Here is a 24,221-nt window from a genome sequence, read left to right as displayed (position 1 = left end):
CACCCCGATAGATCACTTTTACAATGTGTTTGAATTTCAGCAGTTTTAAGGCTTGAGTTCCCTGTTTATTCAACCTTAAACATACCTAGCTCCCCATTGTACTTATTTGCTATTTACTTTACAGCACTTTTCATACTTTTGTCTTAATCTGTGGAGTTGTTTTTGTCTTGTTGCATTTTTTCCCCTGCTTGAAGACATGTCTATTATTCAAATATAAAAGTGACTTAGGAAAGAACATCCTAAAGTTTATTTAGAAATTCACCAAGCCACATACTAATGCATCTCTAATGGGGACATTTCTTCCCACACCTCTAAGGTGATTGAGCCTGTCCTTTAAAGTGAGATTTGCAAACCAGTGTCTGGCAGCTCCAATTAGCTTCTTTTGGGTTTGAAGCACATCACAAACAGTAACAAGGTCTCCTAGGACACTCCTCTTGCAAGCAATGTAGTCATATTTCCTCATTAGTTCTTTTCAATTGTCACTAATGCCATGTTCTAGCTTTTGAGTAGGAGACAAAAAACATAAAAATTTGGTATGTATGTAGAATGAGCCATTGTTTTCCATAATTCAAGGCTCTTTTGAATTCCTTTGATAGTTTTGAAGCTTACACAGCTTAATTCATTAACCTTTACCCTTCACATAAATCAGGTGATTAGGAATCTATTGCTAAGAAGACAGATTTTCCCTCCACTGAAACTAAGTAAATGCTTTTTCTTTAAAAAAAAAATCTTATATAGCTGACAAAAGTAACCTTTTTGTTGCTTTTCGAATTTCCTCAGATGTTTCAGGTGCATTTTAGAACATTATCAAAAGCAAGTGAGCATAACATTGCGATATTATAAGTAATAATTCTGGATGCTTTGGATACTTTGGAGCAGGTTTTCTGGCACGGATTGGAATTCTGAAAGAGTTTATATGTATATATGTATGTACACATACACACACACACACACATATACACGTGAGCGCACATACTCAACAGCTGTTACTCAAGAATTTACAGTGGTTGCAAATTAAAAAACAATTTTCAGAATTCTGCCAAAGCATAAAAGAAGAAAATAATTTGAGGGGAGGCAATTCAGAATAAACTAAAATATATTGAACATTTGGTTTGGATAAATTGTTCATATAGGGCCTCATGTTTATAGAGAATGATAATACAGGCTTTCAAAGGAGGTGGGTGGTTCTGTGGGTCCATGGATGTGAGAATAAAGTGTATTTCTCCAGATTTTTTTTGTTTCTTCCTGTTAAGATACATCTCACTTTATTTCTCAGAATTTGGGGGGGGGGAGTTTAGCAAGCTTGTGTTGGACATTTTTTTAAAATTTGATAATCTGAAGTTTTCCATTATGCCATTTTCTCATTATTAATTTCTCCTTAATAATCTTATAGATTTTTTTTTCACTAAGGATAAAGTCCTTTTCCCAAGTTTTATAATTCTTTATGTTCTCATGCATTAAGTGAGAAATCTTTGAATGTACTGACCCACAGGGAATGGCAGTCATGTGATATTCTGAGGTTTGTCCTTAGGGATGGTGGGGACAAAGGTGGGTGAAGAATGGGAAACAATTGAATTCTAGATTCTGAATTTAGGGACTCATGGCTTGTCCCTCGGGACAAAACTTTAATTTACCTCTGAGAATAATGGATATCCTCCTATGCCTTATCGGTAAATAGGAGAGAGGAATGGAGAAACAAAGGTTTTAAATGTGATCTTTGCTTCTGTCACCCTCCTTAAAGATGATCACTTTACAAGCATTTCTCTTTTGGTACCATTTAAAAAAATGCCCCTTAAAAAAACTTACATAAGTTCCTGTAGTCAAAAGTTTCAATAACTGCTAAGCTTTACCACTTTGTTGCCAGCACATGTACTATACAGTGAACTGGGAAACACTCTAATGTTAACACACGGAAGGTCAGGCTAGAGCTGAGACTCTGAAAACAGAGACTTATTTAGGGTAAATGTGGTCCACAGACTACAGTGTTATGTTCACATACCTCCTGTAAATACATACTGTAATGGACTCTAAAAGGTTCAGGAGGAAAGGACAGTCACCATGCAGGTGTCTGTCTCAACATGACCTACTGTCACTACAGGCTGCCTAAGAAACTAGACCGGGACTCATCTCTGGATTTCAGGCAGTAACCAATAGATGTGGTGTTCCATTTCCATCAATTTGCAGTAACAAGACAATACAAACCATTTCCACTTTCGACTCTCAAAACAACAGCTATTTTAGCTGTTTATTTGACCACTCAATTTTGTGTAATATCACGTTAAGTGTTTCAGCCCACATTCACAGAATTTGGGGTTTCTCTCTTCAAATATAACACCTTGGAACGATGTTATATTTACATTAAAAAAATTAAGTTTTGCCACAAATCTTCCAAAGACTGTTTTTTTCTCCAAGAATTTTTATTCAAGGAGTACCTCTGTGTTGTGTGTAACTTCTAGCAGACTGGCTATGAATTACAGGGTAATTAAAAGTATTTGGAAAACCTCATGCAGCTGAACTTTTAAAAACAGCAAAAATCCTAGGTGATACTTTGTGAAAGCAAAGTGCTTTTCTATTCTATTTCTTTTCTGTCTAAAAGATATTTACTGCTTCCTTCTTAATCATGTGTTATCTCTTGACTGTCGCCTCTTGAATAAGCTAAATTTATTCGTGATATCTATTCATAATAACTTTCCTCTGACACGCAGTGGGGAAACCCGATGCTCATGGCCTTTCATCAGTTTTTCAGGAGTTTTCATCCAGTGATTGATTATCTTATTTTATATGAATACTGGTTTTTGTTGCCTATGAAATAGCATTTGATCTGGCTTATACAGTGAAATCAATTTGTGTTATTTGCTCTTTGTAGTCTGCTCTGTGTATCTTTAATGTTCCTATGTGCTTGTGGCATATCTTATATGGAATCGAGTGACAGAAACACAGATAGAATGCATCTGGTTAGAGTTTTTTCACAATCAAATGTAAAATCAGGCATTTTAAACTATTTGGAAAGAGCATAAGAACAAAATAAATGACACAAACCTTATTTCTGTACTAATTTATTTTATTTTATTGTAGTCATATAGAATTCTACCATCTGTTAAACTTTCTTGGTAGGTGATAGAGGAAGACGATGAAATATGTACCTTTGATATGACGAAAAGTAGTCATTTCTTTTAATTGAGGGTTTTGTAATCATCTAGGGTCTTTATTTTTATCCTTAGCATGTGAAAATTCATTTTTAAAGTTGTAAATAAAACATAGTTGTTGCCTGTAATGTTGCACCTCCTTTTTCCTTTCTTTTTTATGAGTTTATTCAAATATTACGTTAAAGCCAAATGACGTGGAATTAGATTTAAAATTTTCCCTTCATAATAAGCTCTATCAATGGTAATTGCATTGTATTGCTGTTTGAAGTTTTCTGTCGCAGCCATGGAAGAACTTCTCTGTTTTTGTCATAAATTGTTTTTAAAAATAGCCAAGAACAATGTTTATTCACTTATTCTGAGGTACTTTGAAATGTTTATCATTTTATTAAAACAATATTCTATAAAAATATTTTAAAGGAAAAAGTATGTCTTCTTTATAACTAATTTAACCTTCCATAATGAATTATGTGATGTAAAATTGTACAAATTTTTCTGACATTTTATGAAGATTCCTACAAATAAGCCAGACAGCAAATAAAATATCTGCTAGACAGAGATGGATACTCAGTAATTTTTTGATGGATTATACACGCAGGTATCAAATTACTTGATCCTTAATTCCTAGAAAAGGTTAATGACTCTTTTTGCTTTTACCCTTTTACTTAACTTTTATTTATAAAGATTAAAACAGGGGCTGCATTGAAGGATGCATATTCCTACATTTCAGTATGACTGTACAGGTTTTTCTGATATTATAGGAGACTGAGCCACAAAATGGATGGCATTGTTAATCATTATTTTTAAAGTTCATTCAGTTCTTTACTACATGTTCCGCTATGGCTGTTAGAGCCGAGTACACCATTCAAAAACCTTTTAACTTAAATGAAACCAGAGAAGACTTTAAATCTTACATATCTTTATCTATATTACATATCTATCTATATTATCATATCTAGGCAACAATTCATTTAAAATATTAAGAATTAAGCATTTTAAAGTAAAAGATTTTAAAGGTCTTATGTGTTCAGATTGTTCTTTCGTCTGTAATCAGTGTTATAGATTTTTAAAATATTTGATTTTTGTGGAATAAAGTACATAAAAAAATGTGTATTTTAGTGTTATCGAACTCTATCATTAATAACTGAACCAAGAGCAATATTACTGTCTGCCTATAATGACCATCTATCTATATTCTAGTTTCATTGTAATTGTTTTACCTTATTATATAAATGACATGTTCATTATATTGCCTGTTTACTAATCTGTTACTAAATGTGACATTACTCTTACAGAAGTATCTCTTTTTCATCATTTTGGTTTTAAAATATATGAGTCACAAATGTATTTAATTAAAGTCATTTAGGTATTAGTGCACTTGAGTTTAAAGCAGGGAATATAATGCTTTTTACTAAAACACCTTGAAAGAAATTTGTTGAAAGAAGAACGCTGTGGCGTTCATCAAATGCTGACCTCTTCCTGTTATAGTCCTGGCCAAACTCTTGCTAATTTAACTTGAAACGCATTAGTGTAACTCACGGCTTTTTTGTGTGTTTCAGGTGTGTGGAGGTCATTGCAAAGGAAGGACAAAACCTGAAAGAGCTGTATTTGGTGTCCTGTAAAATCACAGATTATGGTATGTAATGAGTCCTTGTCCTATTCCTTTTTCTAGAATTAAAAAATTACAAAATCTTTGAAAACTTTTTAAAAGAAATCAAGAGCTACTGTCTCCTAGAGACTGTTCATCTTTATCTATGATAAGTCTGCTCATACCGAAATAAATTAAGAAATCATGAGACTAGGACCCAGTATAAAATGAACATGCAGTATCAGTTTGTTGCCACAGGCAATCACACACACTCACATAGGATTAAAAAGTATGGCTAAAAAAGCTATCCAGTGAAAATAAACAGCAGCGTAATTTAATATTGATATAATAATAAATATAACTAAAGAAGTTACTACTTGAGTTAATATGCTTAATTTAATATCATGTCAAATACATTCCCTGCTGACACCCCAAATGGCATGCTACTTAATGCTTTACATTTCTTAAAGCACTGGAAACTTCCACGGTTAGATATGTAGAAAGTAAAGGGCATACATTCGGATACAAGATTTTAAGTTAATTTCATTTTCATTTTTCATTGAAAATTTCATTTTCAATGTCTCTTTAAAGTGGAGAAGTGCCAGTTGTTTTATAAAAAAAATGAAATGTATGAAATCATCTTATTGGAGTAATAAAAAAGAAGAGTAACACAGCCTTTTCTTTCTTGTTCAGTTTTATATATTTTTTTCTTATTAATTTGTATATTTAACCTAAACATAGAGTTTTAAGCAGATATTTGGCTTTATGGGAGCCTGAATTGGTTTTCTTACCTCTTTTCTGATTTTTCAGTTTGTTCATTTAAATTTGAGAATATGCCTTCTACCTTTAGGGAAACTAATAATTCATCAAGTTTTTTTTATTGTTAACTCTGACATATGCTAACAAATGACTCCAATCCTAGGAAGTCATGCTGACTGTCTGTCCTCCGTTGGAGAGTTGTATTTTATCAGCTACTCAGTTGAGCCTTTAGAAAAATTCTACTACAGCTATAATAAAAAAATAACACAAAAAAAGATTTGGCTTAAAATAATGGTAATTTCTTTTCAGAGTTTATTTTTTAAAAGGGTAAATGAGCCTTATGTTGATTTCTTCAAAATGTTTTTGGGTTTTGGGTTTTTTTCCTACTTATATCATGCAAAAGGAGTGTTTTGATAGGTTTTTCTTTTCTTGTAGTTTGTTTTCTGGTTTGGCATATTAGATTGCTACTTAGATATGGTAATTCTAAAACTTTCAGTATCTCCCTAATGTCTAGGGCTAAGAGAGTTTTCTCTGTGCAGCCCAGGGCATATACTCAATACATATGGACTTGTTAATCACCTATTATATTCATTCATTCCAAACTCTTTACTTAGCATTCAAGCTCCTTTACTCTTAGTCTCCTACCTGCCCTTCCCATCTAATTTTATATATTTCTCCCCTTACCTATTCAGTGCCAATGTCAGATTGCTAATTGCCAGGAGAGCTATGGATTAAGTTCCTTAGAATGAATTCTTCAAGGTCCTACAGTGGAAAATGTTGCTAAAATGACACTCTGTCCCAGCACCTGTTAAGTTAGCAAGTGCAAAGAAATGTTTCAGAAGATAGAGAGGAGAAAAAGCTTTGGACTTGAGACATGTCTGAGATGAAGTTCAAGTTTTGTTATTTATCTCTTCTTTGGCTGTAGAGAAGTTCCTTCACATCTCTGAGGCTCAGTTTCCTCATTTTTAAAAATGGAGAATTCATGTCTGACTTCATATTTATGTACCTGGCGCCAGGTCTCATGATTAGCTTTGAACAATATTGCTTTCCTATATAAGAGGGAGAGAGAGAAAAAATGTCATACAAAATTTTTCTACCCTTTTTCCTTTCCTGGGTTTTGGAAGAGGTTTTTATTGTCAGTGTTAGTGTTGTCTTTTGTTATTATTTATTGCTATTGTTTATTGATATTATCATGTTTGGTGTTTAGAAACTTTAGGATTTTTTTTTCTCCCAGTGAGGTGAAAACTGTTAAAACCTTGCCAATGTGGTTTACATTTATTCATGTCTCTGAATTATTTAAGTCGGTGGGTTTCTGCACATTAGGATCACCTGGGGAGTTTCTAAAGCATACAGCAGTATGGGTCTTATTCAAGAGTAATTAAATTAGAATTTCTGTGGACAAAGGGAAGAGAAAGAGCGTCTGGGAAAGTGTAGAACTGTACCTGGAGAAGAGAAAAACCTTGGCCCTGGACGGAGAGGGATCCTATCATCTCTAACTGCAGGGCTTTCGGAGAGAGATCCCATCTCTATCTGAGGATCTTTCTTCAGACTGGGTGCCCCGGTCCTAGAAATTCCTAAATTAGAATTTCTGTGAGGTGGGGCCCAGGTAAAGGTTTTAGAAAACCTGCCTAAATGATGTTACATCAGCCAAAGTTTAGAACAACTGATCTAGTGAATCTGAAAAGACCAGAGGTGGACATTTAGGGGACTTCCTTGCCATGTTGATGAGAAATCTGTCCCAATATTTCCAGTACCTTAGTCCCTTCAGTGTTAAGCTCTCTGTCTCACCTCATCTCTCTTCCATCTTCTTTGAGGTTTTAGGTATTCAAAGGGTTCATGGTGAACGTCAGTGTTCATTTATTGATGCCGTTCTTCAAAATGGTGGAGCACAATTGAGGAGGAGGGGTAAAGGTTGGTAGTTTATGAGATTGTACTATAATTGGTATTTGATTACAAAATTAAAACAAATCATTGAAAGTTCAGCTCTGCTCATCTCTTTTTCCCTGGTAACATGCCAATAATACATGAATAATTTTTGTCAGAAAGACAGCAAAAGGATTATTCGTTGTAACCAGAGAAACAGCGTGTTATTGGAGGTAAGTGCTCTGCTAGGGGTGGCTGGCTGTGATTCTTTGCCCTGTGTTAATTATAAATTTTAGGATGGAAAAACAGATGCCTATTTTCTTCTTAACTGGATAAGTAGAGATATATTCTGTAGAACTTTTACATTATTAAAGCTACTTAAAACATTATAAAATTTGATGCACACCTGATACTGGGGGAGTTTCATCCTTTAAGAACTCCTCCATAATTCTGCTTCCTATTGCTTTACTCATATTTGAGCTAGTTAGTCTCGCCCTCACCTCCTCCCTCTACGATGCTGTGTTTGTACATGCTTTCCTTATAGTATACCAAGATTTTTGAAGTTTTTTGCAGAATGCATTGATTCAGAAACAGCAGCCTGCCTAGCGTATCATTTGTAATTTTTGTCAAGAGTCTCACAGATGTTGAATGCGGTATTATAGTACTTAACAACACCTGGCCAGGTTGTTATGAAGTTATGTTCATTTTAATTGATATATGATATAGTTGTCATGAAGAAAACTATCATTCTAATAGGCTTCTTATTCCCCATATTGAACATAGATCTTTATGGTAAAGGATGGCAATTATAAGCAAATCAATAATTCAGGCACAGCTAAATGGAAAATACAGTCTTGGGAAATTGCTCCCTGAAGAGAAATCTAATATCGTCACTTTTCTATCCCTGAACAAATATATGTTACGTAGGCAGTATCATGGGGGAAAAAACTCTCAAACTTAGGAGTCAGAGAGTTAGGTTAGAATCCAGCTTTGCCTCTTCTTTTCTTTATGACCTTGAGGAAGTTACTTAACCTCCTAGTTTTGTCATCTGTTAAGCACATGATAAAATGTACCATAAAAGGTAGTGAATATGAATATAAAACATCTGTGTCATACCTAGTGGCATAGTGGGTACTCATTAATTGGCAGTTCTTAAAATAATAGAATCATCTCTTTCTCTAAAGAAGAATCAGCTCCCCTCCTTCTCCTCCCTCCCCCCCTCCTCCTCCAAGTGTGGCTTTCCTGTCTGTGGGAATCATGATCTAGAAGGTTGACCTGTATTAGTCTGTACTTGCCTTGTTACATACCTTACATACCTAAGCTGTTGAAACCAAATTGTTATTAGTAGAGAATAAAGGGAAAGATGCAGCAGAAAGTTTAAAGTCTTTCATTTGCCTCCCTAGCTTAGGTTTCTTCCTCATCTCTTCTGCATTTTTGCTTGGATAATTTTCTCCTGGCTCCCTTTATGATTTCTTTTGTTCCTGTAAGAATTTGTCACCTGATAGTTTTTAACCTACCTTTCTGCTTGCCTTCAAATGCTTTTCTTTTCAAAGTTCTCTGGAAAATTGTATCCCTAGGGTTAAAAGGAATACCAGAAGTAGAAAGCTGTGTGTATCTTTCAAGCCTGTGGAGGTCAGAGCCAGTTTGTCTGGGACTTCATGGCACAGAGCATGCAATGGAATGAATGGGATGGATGAATAAAGCACTTACCTCCACTAGCGTTTCCATAGTGAGCTTTACCTGTGTGGCCCTGTGTCAGGGAGCAGTTGTAAAAAGGGCCCCGTTTTCTTGCTGGGTTGTTATCACATTTCCTTTGACCTCAGTACTCCTGAGGGCCCTAGAAATACACTCTAGAGGATATCTTTTTGCTTTCCCTCTCAAGTTGTCAAATAACCTTTAATTAAAGAGGACTGTAAACACTTAACTCCTGACATCGATATTTGGGGCCTACAAGGTCACTGACAACCCACAGGCTCATTCTGTGCTGTTCCACAGGCTCCTGTGTCACTCCCACAGGCCCTGGGGCTACTCTTCCAGCACAGTCTTTGGTTACCCTTTCTTCTGTTTGCCTTTGGTCTTTTGCCTGATTTGGGACTTTGAAAACTAACCTAAGGCTTGCTGCAAAAGCTTTTCGATTGCTCTGAGCAAAAGGTCTCCCAAGTGAAGGAGGTCAGTGTTCCCATGGTTATCATTTGAGATGTCATTTCAGTTGGCCTGCCTCACAGAAGACGTGGTACATATTCATTCTGTCAGCCGATTGATTCAGCACCTACTATGTGATGGGTTCCATGCTACATGCAAGACATACATAGTTTCTGAATTCCTGGATATTTCATTCTGATGGGATTGAGAGGCAGGGCTAACCTGCTCATTTAAAAAAAAAGAAAAAAAAAAGTAATGCATTCTCCTTCCAGACAGGAAGAATGGCAGGGAGTGGCCTGCTGACATTAATCTTTGCTTTGGTGTAACCCACGTCTCACCCCAGCCTTGTTGACCTTCGAACATTATTGAAAGATTTATAGGTTGTGCATTCCCTACCTCTTCTTGAGATACCAGATCTCTTCAGCTGTTAGTTAACTCAAATTGGGATCCTAGATGCATTATCAAAACAAGTAAGCAGGCTGAAGAAACAAAAAGAAACCCTAACAAGGCTTCTGGATTATGCTTGCGCCAAGAGGGCTTCATCTTTTCTTGTCAAACCAACACTGATAAATTATTCAAGAAAAAGTCTCATACCAAAAATAATTTTGCTCTTTTTTATATTACTTTATTTTTTGTATTATTAGGTATGCATTACATACAATGATATTCCAGTTAAAATTAAATCCCTGGTTTTCCCTTTTACATTTTCTTTCATTTTTAAATTGTATTTCAAACTGTTCCAAGATTGCTGGGTAAGATTCAGCTCCTTTTGTCAGCAGGAATAACTCTAATAGTTGTAAAGTGACAGAGAAGAACTTTAGAAAATAACATTTGCAAGTCAAAAAGAATGTCTTATTGTTTACTGTTGATTATTCATGCTTTCTTTCCATTCTATCATTTAAATATAGATAGCTTTTATTGTTTCTAACAAAATAGTACTAAATTGCTAACTCTTCTATTGTTGCAAATTTCCCTTGTTTATGTGTCCATCTTGAAAGTTATTTCTTTTCGCTTCTAATTCTCTATTTTTATTCCTGGAGTTCCTCACTACTAGATTGATATACCTACTATTGTACTTAGCAAATATTATATTCTTTTTTTTCTTCTCAGTAATGGTCATAATTTCTCAGCAAAAATTTAGTATTTAATTGCAACTTTTTCTAAATGCTTTTCTTTGCTCAACAGCAAAGAAGTTGTTGACTTTCTTCCCTATTTCCTAGATCATCCTAAGACTGCATCTACATAACCTTGAAGTAAAAGGCTGAACAATAATAACAATGCTTATCACTCTGCCTTGACATAATAGACAAAATCTCAAATCTATTGAGAAGGACTTAAGACATTTCTTCAAGCTAATGCTTCCATAACCAAGTCTCGGGCCAACTTTAGCTTCATTAATATAAGAGGTTTTTTAAAATTAAGGAAACTTTAACCTACGTCTAAAAGGCAAATGGACCAATTTGTATTTGCTTGCTCCTAGAGTTTCTTATACCTCCAAATGTATATATGTTGTTGCTCTAAAATAAATTTTTTTATAAATAAATACTAAATTTCTGTATCCAACTGTAATATTAACTTTCCAACTTTCCTCAATTACTTTTAGCATTTCTAAAATGTAGTGTTTAATTTTAATTTTAATTAACATTAATCTTGTAAAGGAGGCCTATTGTAGATAAAGAAATTTGTCCCAAATCACACATTTCTAAGGGTTTTTATCTTTAACCCTCATTGCTTTGTGTCCTTGAATATGCTTTCTAAGCATTTGTTTTCCTGGTACTATGCTGTATTATAAATAGAATTTTTATTAATTATTATCAGTGACGACTAGATCTGAAGGGGACTGCAGTGAACATGAAGATAATTGCAGTCATACTATATTTCCAGTATCCTGCATGAGAAACAAGTTCCTAGGGTTTAAAACTTCTTGAAAATAGATGTCTTGAGTAGTGAGTTCTCTTTTACAAGAATTATTCAAGCTGAGGGGCACCTGGCTGGCTCTGTCAGTGGAGCATGCTACTCTTGATCTTGGGGTCATGGTTTGGAGCCCCACATTGAGTGTAAAGATCACTTTAAAAATTTTTTTTTAAAAAAGAATTATTCAAGCTGAGATCATCTTTTTAGGAGAATGTGGAAAAATGGAAGCATTGAGTAAGGAGTTGACCTATATGATGTTTAAATTCCTTCTAATCCTGCCATTTGTTCTGGACTGGTTTTATGTTTGGTTTCATTCAGCAGATGTTTACTGTGTAACTGCTGGCTGGGTGCTGTGGAGGATACAGAGTTGGATAGGAAGTTTACTCTTGAACATTGAGAAGGAAGATAGAAACAGTGAAAAATTTTCTAACAGATTAAGCAATATGATGAGGTCAAATAACAACTAGGCCCTATGAGATATAGGGCTTGGTGGGGGGCATTCATCAGGGATTGAAATCACTGGGGAAACGTCTGCAGTGGAAGAGTCACAGGAGGACAGAGATGAGAAGGAAGGGCATTTGAGGTAGTACAGTCCTAGGAAAGGCTCAGAGCAAGAACAGGTGTCCGAATGGATGAGTTTGTATGCGTTGGTTAATCTAAAGAAAGAACAGAAATCATCCAAAGTGATTACGTGCACACACGGGCAAATTTTGAAGAAACCTTATGAAAATATTCTAGTTGAAAATTCAGGGTAAGTTCCAACTTTCATCTCAACTTTTCCTGTTTTATTCACCATTCCCATGGTAACAACTTCACTTAACATATATAAAAGGAAACACTACTTTGGGTTCTAACTACTAATCAAGTATACAGTTCAATTGAAAGAAATTGAATGTAAACTTGCATGACAATAATCATAATGATAGAATAGTTAACATTTTTGGGGTGTTTTCTGTAGGCACTATTTAAACCCCTTAACACCGCCACTTTAGATAGTACTGTTAATACTCAGGCCTACAGATGTGGAAACTGAGGCCTAGAAAGGCTCTTCATGTAGTTTGTAAATAGTGATATGGTATTAAGTCAGTCTCTTGTATAATCACTTATAGGTCAGTGATGTGCTTAAAAGTATTTATTACTAAGAAAGCTTTGCTAGATTTTCCCAGTTGTCAGAGCTTAAAAAAATATAGAACTGAATCCCACACCATCATGTTTGTCCATCTGTGGACAAATACTGTCACAAAGTTACCCTATTAAATCTAATTATATAGTTACAGAACTTAATAGGTTTAATCTGCTTATTCACTAAAAGTTTGTTATGCCAACACTAAAAAGCAGTTGCATGCTGTGATTAAACATTCTCTAGCCAGAAGGTAGAGACTCTCATTGATGTTCAATGTGTAATCATGTCTTCAACAAATATTTTCTTAATAATTTCGATACTATGTATAATTCTTCATGAATAAAAGTTTTTTCTTACATCTCTTACCTAAATTATTCCTCAGAGCTGGCACCTGGGTGGCTCAATCGGTTAAGCATCTGACTTCAGCTCGGGTCATATCTCACAGGTCATGAGTTCGAGCCCTGCATGGGGCTCCCCCTGTTAGCACAGAGCCCACTTTCCATCCTCAGTGCCCTTTCTCTCTCTGCCCCTCCCCTGCTCGCTCTCTGTCTCTCTCAAAAGAAATAAACACTAAAAAAATTAATTATTCCCCCAAATTTTGAAGGAAGCAGAAATATTATTGCTCTTTTTTAGTAGAGGAGAAAGTTGAGCCAAGACAGGTTTTAATTGATTAGCAAAGCTGGAACTAAAATCTCCTACTTCAAATCATTTACTGGATTAGGTGCAGATAACTCCTCATGTCTGTTTTTCATATGGAAATTATTTTTTTAATTGAAAGGGTCTTTAAAAGCAATTTTAGCCAATACTTATTGACATAATTTCATAGCAGCTTTTTAAAAGTACAGTTATTTCTAGAGGTAAGCAGTCATACTGTTCTCAAAAACATAAGCAATTGTTCTCTTCCTTAAGTTCATTTCCCTTGAACTGGAGCTCACAGGTTCCTGGAGCCTCAGTGTCTTCATCTGTCTCAGGTGCCCATTCTCTTCCTTCCCTTAGGGAGTCTCTTCCAAGAATGTTCTTTGAAAAGTCAGAATGAACTCTATCTTCTGTGTGCCTTTGCACTCTACCTCCTCTATCCCCTTTAACTTTAGAGCTCCCTTTTTTCTGAGATATCATGAAAAAGAGGAGTAGAAAGGGAGAAAAAAACCTAAGAACTGTTATCTCTTCCTTCTAAGGCATCACACCACATCTCCTCCAGTTGCCAATGTTCTCTAAGGTTCCACCTTCTCTTTGAAATGATTTTACCCTCCCCAGCTGATGTTTGACGAAATCTTTTTTCATTATTTGCTGGCAAATTAGCCTACTTAAGATACTTAGCATCTGATTTATTTTAGAACAAAACAAAAACATGTATTTTGTTTCCCCTTAGAAAGTGATAGTAGTACTCATAGTAAAATATAAATTGAACATTAAAATCATTGATTTTACGTCATGTCTGTCACTGGTGAGGCTCACATCATTATGTCCACTAACATGGATAGGATTGAGCTTTACAGAATTTACAGAAGGTCTATCTCTTTTCATTAGCACGACTTCCATACAGCAATAATGATCAACTTTTTGGTTTACCTGAGTTCAATTTATATAAGAAAGAAAGGAATAATGATTTTTCTCTATATTTACCAGCTTTCAAAATATTAATTTTGTTTCCGTCATCCTCCAAAGATGCCAGTGAAGAGTTGTTGTTGAATTATCATTATAAATTCCACAATGCCTTGCAGTCAGTTTGTCCTGTCTTTTGTAATGGAAGTTTCTTCAAGTTGGTTCCCATGTGCCTTTCTTATAGACAGATTATGTCAAGATACAACAGGCTCACTTTGTGCATTTCATATCAGAGACACAGCATCAGCTGCTTTTCTAAAGAACGCTGGTTCTTTGAGTGAATTAGGCTTTTTTTTTTAATAGAAAATTTCATCCTTTAAAGTCTTTGCTGCACTCTGAATCTTATGTCACTAAATAAGATTATCTTTTATTCCTCCAGCATCACAAGTTCAACCTTCCCATTACAACTCAGCAATTCAGCCCAAATTTTAATGCATCCTCATTTAGGGATCCCCAACACACTAGAAACTTCTAGTTCCTTATATCTAACACTCTCTTCATCTTACCGGCATGTTCTGCTTTTGGACAAGTTAGAGGTAGCACTTAGAAGGGAGAAGTAGTTTTACATTTTAACTACTCCATCAACTTTTTGGAGATTTCCTTATGATTTTGTTTGTCTATGATTTATTTGCTGCATATGTTTTAAGTAAGTACTAAAATTAGACCTCTTGGATCCATTTGGAAGTAAGTAAAAAGTCATTCCAACTGTATGGTCTTCCATAATCTCATTCAGAGCTTTCATACTTTCTTGTCCTACAATGAAAAATATATTTTGCATTAAAAATGCTTGTTGGATTCTCACTAAATTGATTTCATCACTTACCAGAATGACCAGGGATTGACACTGCTGTGGTTCAACTTGCCCCTCAATGTATAAGTAAGAAGTACATCTGTCAGTCAGCAATCTGCTCAGGAGTAGAAAACTGATGCACTTCCTTGCTACAAAATGGTCATCATTCTTCTTCAATCTTCCCATGCTCATCAGATCCCGCATGTTGCTTTCATTATCTATGAAATAAGGGGTTAGTGTGCTTCTGTCTCATATCTTTGGGAGTAAGAGAATCAAACAGATTCTCCTGATGATTGATTTCACCTTAGATAGCTACTAAATGGAACTTTCTCCCGAGGCAAAGAGGTAGTTTGGTTAATTTCCTAATTTGGTAAATCCAGTGTACTTTTAACTTAAATATTAAACTGTTCATTTTAACGCTTATCCTAAAACATTTCCTAGGGTTTATAAGACTCAGTCACCTAAAATGTATCTGTCAAACGTGTTCCTTTTCATGGGTTTATCTGCATGACATTAAATAAATAGTTTGAACTTTTCAACTTTTCAAACAATTGTGTGGCGCTGACGTGGCTGATCCAGGCTGTGTGTGTCTGTGTGCAGTGTGTGCTGAATATCTGAAAGCGACTTGTCTTTCATTACGAATGGCTGAATGTGGGCAGAGAAAAGGAGATTTTAAAAAATGGAAATAAGATGTAAACAAAAAATTCTGTCTGTCTTCAAGGAGTTAGGGTACTTTTCTATTTGTTATATAATGTAGCCTTTCAAAATGAACTACCTTTATACTGATAGAATGTAAAACTTGCCTGCCGCCATACTTTTATATGGTAAATATATCTTAGAAGCAAAAATAAAATATTAGTAGAAAACTAGCTGAGTACTGTCTGATGATTGAATGATGATTTTTAATCATCTCTCTCTCTTTTTTAGATGAAACTTCCTACTTTTTTCCCTTCCTACTATCTCTTTCTTCACATTTATGTCTAGGAGCCTCTCCGAGAAAGCAGTTTTGCTTTGAAGATATTGTATTTCCTCTCATAAAGGATTCTTCTGTTCTTTTAGATTTAAAATCACAGTAATACCTTGGTAGGCTCCATCCCCTTCCCTGCCCTCTGTCTATTTGAGAATCTCTCTGAAGTCAGCCTTGGAAAGTCAGATTTGGAGATTAGAAGTCCAGAGATGCTTCTCTGGGATACTGAGGACAAGACAGGCGTACATGAAGCGGCTCATGACCAAGCTGAAATCATACAGCATGACATTCTGAATATGCTTGAGGAGAATGTATTTGAAATTTTAAATCATGTATATCCTATAGTAACCAAAATCTTCTTTCAAATGAATGAGAATAATATATATAATTACACATATATAATAGCATACGATTCAAGCCAATTTTGAACAGCAATAAGGAACTTAACATTTCAGCTCTACAAAATAAATGAAGAGTTTGAAATTCAATCAGTCCTATTTTATGTTGAGGCAAATGTACTTGGCTTTTTCCGAGCATCATACCTTCTGCTCTGGTTTACATAGGAAATCACATGAAATCCTTTACAGCATTCGTTTTCAACTTTGCCATCACAACACACCTTGCAGTCAAGGTTTGGAAAGGATTTACTTTCTAAAGAATTATAAATTAGAACGAATTTAGTAATTTCTTTTCACTCACTTGGATTCTGGTAAAATTTTCTTGAGCAGCAGAAGGAAGGGTGAGTTTAGCAGAAATTTGCACATAATTTACGGGTTCTTTGTTGTCACTGGTACATATGTCACTGGTTGGCATATGGTACTTACCAGTACACTGTTATTAATTATTTACATGCTTGTGACATGTGTTATTATGAAGCAAGTCACCTCCTCCCCGTACGCATATCCCCCCCAAATTTCTATCGTGTTCTTTTACCTCAACATTTTTGGGGCATTCAGCTAATGCACATGAGTATGTACTATACGTGTCAGTATTACCCATCATATTCATCATTCTCTGGAGGAAAACACAGATTCTAGAGCCAGGGGCCATTGAGGACAATGGGACACCTAACAGCGCAACATGAAGAAAGACCCTCTGCTCTACACACACAAAGGCACAAAAGGCTATGACTTTCCACAATATGCTGCTTTTCTCATGCAACTCATACTTCATACTCTTGCTAGATTGTTGATGTGAAACTTACTCTACTCATTCAGATGTATGAAAAAATACAATTTTTAAACTCCTATTCAAGGAAGTGGTCTTTATTTTTAATAGCCTATATAGCATATACTTTTACATTTGTTATTTTAAGATACAGCATTTAAATTAGACACCTACTATAATTTCTTATGGTTTCCTGGATATGGCAAGGCTCTTGAAAACATTGTTTTACATGCAGTGGGATCTACAAATATTTACCTCTGTTTTTCAACTTTAGAAAACCAGTTGAAAATTGTAGAATTAGACTTCGGGGCTGTGTAGTGTATTTTCCAACTATTACAAATCTATCTAAATCTACAACCTGCTAGGAAAGATCGAATCCCTTCCAACTTGTGATTGTAATAAATGATTTGTGTGGACTTGAGTCTGTCTCACAAATGCATTTAATATTTCTGAACCGAGCTTCTGTTCTGTGCCAGGCAGGTTTCTAACTGTGCGTGTTCAGTCCACTGATTGACTGACTGAGAGCCAAATTATTCTCGCTAACACATACTCAGTTCCCAACTACTGCAGAAAAGATGGACTCCAGGGCCAAAATTGGACCCTCACTAACAAAGCTTGCTTTCTGCCACTAGTAATAGTTACACAATGAATGAAAATTCAGTGACCTATATTCTTCCATTTAAATCCTTAAAAATTTAAATTAAAACTTTGTCAACAGTAATTCTAACCATACTGAGGCAAAAAGAGTGTTCCCTGCAATCTGGCAGCACTAAATGTAATTCATAACTATCAAAAATCCGTTTTCTCTGCATAACTTTAAAGAACGCTCCTGATGTCTTGAAAATTCCATGCAATTTTCTTTAAAAGTTGGTTTGGAATGCCACTGTGCATCTTGAAGCCCACATACAGTGAGTTAAATTACAGCAATAGCATATTTTCTCAAGCACCATATAGTTGCAAATCCTTTATCCTGAAGTACATAGTGAAGGATTTTCTCCTTGAACAGGGAAGGAAGTTGAACTTTGGGGTTGTTTCAATTTAACACATGATGTGCTGCACACTTAAAGCTGTGTTTTGCCTTGCTTACTTTTTCTTCTTTATTCATCCCTACTTCCCGTAAAAGGAATTAAGTATATAATGCTGATTGTAAAACTGGATCCGTATTTTCACTTTTCTCAGAGTATCATTTCCCCACACTGCCATATGTAAGTACTTACTTTTCAGGGGGTTAATCTAAATGCGCAGTAGAAGCCTGTTTATTCTTTACCACCATTTCTATCACTTCTTTATAACCACTGCTGGTCTCCTCTGACTCAGTAAATGGCATTGCTGTTCACCTTGTTATTCCAGCTGAAACTCAGGTGTCCCCGATGCCTCACTTTTCTTTATACCTCTCATCACATCCATTAATAACCCAAGGCAGCTCTACCCTTGAAATATATCTCAAATAAAGCCAGCTCCACTGATAACTGCACTGGCCACTCAATTGTATTTCCTATTTGTCTTCTTACGTTACAGTCTGTTTATCACGGAGCAGCTACAGTGAACCTTCTAAACAAATTCTTGAATGAAAGAACAAATTAAAATGTTATTAAAATTAATTTGTTCATGACTTTTAGCATTGTCCTGTTTGTCCTGAAACCATAAGAAACACTAAAAAATTAAATATTCAGATGCTTTGCCTATCATGAGATCTTACTGCATTCAACTTTACATTTAGACGTTTAGCCATCATAGACCACCATTGGCACAGTCTATTCAGAAGGATGAGGACGGGAACCTTCACTTGCCAGAGGACAGTCCTCTTCTCCGGGAGACCTTGCAGCAGTCAGGGAAGCGTTTTCTTTCACCAGTAGATGAAAGCTCAAGTGCAAGGAGAGGAGATCCACACAGTGTAGGTGCAGACACTACCCTGGTTTAGAAGCTTCATACCCCCACGAACCAATATCTCTTGTAACGGTCTATAGGCATAGCATCTAGCATCCCTGAAAGTTACATGAATCGTTATGATAATACCTTCACTAAAGGAATCCAAAGCAGTGGTGTCCCCATTGGGTATTTATAATTCTCTTAAACCACACAGGTGCTGTCTACCAATTAGCTGTCATTGTTACTATAAGCAATGTTGCCTAGTAACATGGTTAATATATCATTTAAGGGGAAAAGATCTATGAAGTTAACCACAGGTCACTTCTCATTCTGTCAACTTCTCATTCAGCTCTTTACCCAGTGTAGGATTTTTATTTCAACTTTAGATTTAACCTTAATTTTATTTTTATTTTTTATTTTTTTTAATTTAAATTCTAGTTAGTTAGCAGATAGCATTAATATTGGTTTCAGGAGTAAATTTAGTGATTCATCAGTTACATGTAACACCTAGTGGTCATCACAACAAGCACCTACCTTCCTTAAGCCCATCACCCATTTGGCCCATCGCCATGCCCACCTCCCCTCCAGCAACCCTCAGTTTGTTCTCTATAGATAAGAGTCTCTTATGGTTTGCCTCCCTCTCCTTTTTTTCTTTCTTCTTCATGTTCATTTAGTTTCTTAAATTCCACATATGAGTGAAATCATGTGGTATTTGTCTTTGTCTGATTTACTTTGCTTAGCATAATATACTCAGGCTCTATGCATGACATTATAAATGTCAAAATACCATTCTTTTTTGATGGTGAATAATACTTCCCCCTCCCCCCCCAATATATAGTATAGACAGCACATCTTATTTATCCATTCATCAGTCAATGGACATTTGGGCTCTTTCCATAATTTAGCTGTTGTTGATAATGCTGCTGTAAACATCCAGGTGCCTGTACCCCTTCAAATCAGCATATTTGTATCCTTTGGATAAACACATAGTGCAATTGCTGGGTCGTAAGGTGGGTTTTTTTTTTGTTTGTTTGTTTTTTACTTTTTGAGGAACCTCACTGGTTTCCAGAGTGTCCACACCACTTTGCATTCCCACCAACAGTGTAAGAGGGTTCCCCTCTCTCTGCATCTTTGCCAACATCTGTTATTTCCTGAGTTGTTAATCTCAGCCATTCTGACAGGTATGAGGTAATATCTTATCCTGGCTTCAATTTCCATTTCTCTGATAATAAGTGATGTTGAACATCTTTTCATGTTAGATTTGGCCTTAAGTTTAACATTATTTTATATTAGAGGGCAGACATTTAATTATCATATTTCTTGCTTTCTCTGTCCAGCACTGTATTTTGCTTTTGTTTTTAAAGAAACAGACATTTTACTCCTAAAATTGAGGTGAAATGAGTAAGCCATTGACAGGAGGGTACTCCTGTCTTCACACCCCTCTGTTCCATTCCTCTAGACCACTCTGGATCACTGAGCCTGGACTCACTGGAGACTCAGAAACCTTACACACAGCCTAGACTTAGCGGAGGTACAAGCACTTTTAGATATCTATTTTGTTTTTGCATGAGAGAGAAAGCCTAGACAACACCAAGCAGCAAAATCACTAAGACTATTGTTTGTGCCTAATGTATCAGTCTGGTTCCAAGATGACACAACTAAACAGGAAAAGAAAAGTCACTGAAAATTTGCCACAGGATATTATTTCTTTTGTACTTGGTACTGTTGGGAAGACCTGTGAACCGGCACCTAGTGTCCCCTAACCAGTGCCATATTCTTGGGGGAAAAAGCTGTCAGTTTTGTAAACATCTTTTGAAGTTGTTTCTATTATTAAATCTCTTGGGGCTGTGAGATGGGATGAGGAGTCAAGTTGGAAACCTCTAGTTAATACAATTATTAGTGAGAAAATATTGCAAGAATGTGTTATATATTGTGCTATAAATTCCATCTAGAAGTATTTCCACCTAGCTTATTATGAGTTCTGAGATTATGTAAGACAGAAATTTCATCCTATATGATTGGGCTAAAAGATTATGAGGCTTGAGAGCCATAGCAGCCATCAGAAAATATTGATGTCTATGAAGCCCCTGCTTTTTACAGAGGAGGAAACAGAACCAGAACCGAGCTGTCCTCTTTCCCCAGCTGGAGGCCTTTTTCTCCCACGGATCACATGACTTCCCACCTCCCCTCCCCCCCCCATCAGCCTTCTTTGGGAGACCTACCAGGCTTACCTTTCCTCAGAATTGCAGCGGGGATAGAAAATATACTGATTACTCAAGTAAATCATGTTATGTGACAACAGGATATTATTTCTTTTGTGTATTGATTTTAGAAATGTTCTTTATTAACTTCTTATACACATTAAGAAAATAATGTATAATTTCTTACCTGATAGATTAGGCAGGATAGCATTGTTGTTAGTTTATTCAAGAATATGTAATGTTTTGTTCATGAAGCATGATATGTAGGCCCTTTGAGCAGAAATGTTTTAAAAATATAAGATCACATTTTAGGGTACCCAGTTCTTGAGTGATATTTAGCTATGTACATAATATTTTAAAATTACAGTTATTTTCTTTCAGTATTTTGAAGATATTATTCCACTATCTCTGGCTCCCATTATAATGAGAAAGCTGACAGTCATCATCGCCTTGTTAGTGATTCCTTTTTTCTTTAGAATGCTGATAATATCTTTTTTTTCTTTTAGCATTCTGCAGTTTTTCTATGACAGCTCTACTTACATATTCTTATTTGTCATGCTCAGAATTGGAGAGCATCCTGAATCTAAGGACTCAGTTCTTTAATCAGTTTGGGGAAAGTTTCAATTATTATGTTCTCCAACATTGCCTTTCCTCCATTACCTCTGTGCTTTTTTTCCTGGAGAGTTAATTTAATTTACTTTATCACATATTAGACTTTCTTATGTGTTAATTCTCTTTCATATTATCCATACCTGGGTTATAAAGGATGCTGTCTTCGGATCTGTCTTCCAATTAATTAATTTTTTCTTCAACTCTGTCTAATTGCCTCTTTATGCTCTCTGTTGCATTTTGAGTTTTGGTGATCATAGTTTTAATTTGTAGAAATTCTGATTCATTTTCATATAGTCTTTATTTGTTCATATTTTCAGTTTCCTTTTTATTTCTCAAACTGTTTAAATATACATTTATTACATTTATGATCTTGTAATCTAAAATCTGAACTCCTCTGGGACTTAGTCTTGTTTGGTTGTCTTTTAATTGTGAGCTCCTATTTGGGCTTCATCTGTAGAACTCCAGTGGGTCTTGGGCTAAAGGATGTGCCTCCAAAGATCTATGGTTGCTCCCACCAGGAGCTCTGGGGCACTACCAATGTGGATAAATAAATTTGAGATTATTTCCTGGGTAGAGGTTTCCAAGAGCAGGATTAAAGGGTAACTCACAGTTATATTTATATGAAGGATGGTTTAGGACTTTAATTCTCAGAGGAGATAGTTTTTCCCCCCCTCAGGCCTACATGACCATTAAATTCAGGCTACTAAGATTAGCAAGTCTCCTCCAGGTAATTGTGGCATTTTTCCTTAATTTGGGGGGTCCTTAATTTTTCACTTTCTTTTTTAAGAGAACTTTATTTATATAACATAAAATTCACCCATTTTAAGTACACAATTCAATTATTTCAGTAAATCAACAGAATTGTACGACTGTCGCCAAAGCCCAGTTTTAGCGTATTTCAACCACCCCAGTAAGATCCTTTTGTCTGTTTGCAGTTAATCCCTTTTCCCATAACCAACTTTAGTCAACTGCTTTTCTAGTCTCTTTCTATATAGATTTGCCTTATCTGGACATTTCATATAAATAGAATCATACAAGGTGGGGTGATCTGCATCTCCCTTTTTCACTTAGCATTATGTTTTTGATATTCATTTATGTTGCACCCTGTCTCAATGTTTTATCTCTTTTTACCACTGTATAGTATCCCATTGCATGGATATACCATATTTTGTTTATCTGTTTATCTGTTAATGGATATTTGAGTTGTTTCTACATTTTTGCAATTATGAATAATCCTGCTATGAGCACTCTCATGCAAGTCTTTGTATGGGCACATGTTTTCATTTATCTTGAGTAGTTACTTAAAAGAAGAATTGCCGAGTTTTATGGTAAATTTTTGCTTCCTTTATTACAAAGTCAGCTGTATATTTTGAGAAATGCTTATTAAATTTCATCCAGCATTTCTAGCTACTTTGTAGTAAAAAGATTTTTTGGTGTATCTGGAGCAGAACAGTGTTTTAAAGAGAACCTTTTTGTTTGAATTTTTAATCTACAATTTAATAAGAGAAATTTGTGAGTTGAAATTTTTGTCATTTGAAAATATTCACTTGCAAGATAGTGATTATTATCTGTGCGTGTATCTTACCCTCCACTCTCTCCCTCTGTGTATATGTGTCTGTCTGTCTCTCTCTGTCTTTGTAGTTATTATAGTCATCAAAGGCCCTTACAAATACAAGAGGAAACACCAATAGAATGTCATATGTACTAGCCACAAGATATTTTTGTTTATTTGTCATTTGTTTTAGTTTTTATTCTAGGACACAGGGAGCTGCCTGCCCCAAGGAAGTGAATTTCTCTTATTATCTGTCAGCCAAAGAATTAGGTTGAAAGAAATACATTTTTAATTTATTCAAATATCCAAATTCAGATTACTTAAAACCTACTTTTGTTATTAGAATGAGCATTGACTTAAAAAGTTGTAATGATAAAGTCATTTAATTAGAAATTAATTCCATTTTGGAGACTTGGTTTCGACTTGTGCTTTCATTAAAAACATAAAAACATCCACACTTAAACCATCTTTATTTCTCTGTTTGGGGTCTTCTTTTCCCTAAAGTGGAGCACAACTAGCAAGTAGTTAACGTTGTTATATATAAACAATATTGCACGACTAGCAAAGTTTACTACCATATGTAAAAAGAATTTTTCTTCCCTCTTCCCTTAGATTATTTAGGGCTATGAGGAAAACATTCTGATATGGTTAGTCACTTTGAGGTTTTATATTGTCAGATCAGCTTAATGATTTTGTGCATCATCTATTTCATAATTTCGTGTGTCTGTGGTAGATGGAAGTGGGCACAAGTGTTTTTGATTACCTGTCACCAATAAGCACTTTGAGATTTGGGGGTTTGTGTTATATTCCACCTAGTAGAGGACATTACTTCACTAGCCAAATGCTTTAAAATAATTTATTGTGCTATGTTTCTTTTTTTATACAACAAAATCATTTTTGCAAGATCTTTCTAAATGGATATTGTTTTT

At 35.3% G+C, this 24,221-nt stretch overlaps 1 protein-coding gene across 1 annotated transcript in view; it reads left to right on the top strand.

The window, feature by feature from the left end:
• The window catches only part of FBXL17 (F-box and leucine rich repeat protein 17), a gene marked incomplete at its 5' end in the record, with an annotated part of 495,107 nt that overhangs the window by 329,256 nt on the left and 141,630 nt on the right, over nt 1-24,221 (top strand). The window contains one exon of the mRNA XM_077757341.1: nt 4,703-4,779. Coding sequence (XP_077613467.1) covers nt 4,703-4,779 — 77 coding nt within the window. The remainder of the gene's footprint in view (nt 1-4,702; nt 4,780-24,221) is intronic.

Source organism: Crocuta crocuta, unplaced genomic scaffold, assembly GCF_008692635.1.
Source record: "Crocuta crocuta isolate KB4526 unplaced genomic scaffold, BGI_CrCroc_1.0 scaffold131, whole genome shotgun sequence".
In the NCBI taxonomy this organism is placed as follows: domain Eukaryota; kingdom Metazoa; phylum Chordata; class Mammalia; order Carnivora; family Hyaenidae; genus Crocuta; species Crocuta crocuta.
The sequence above is the reverse complement of the archived record's forward strand: the minus strand, read 5'-3'. Positions and strand labels throughout refer to the sequence as shown.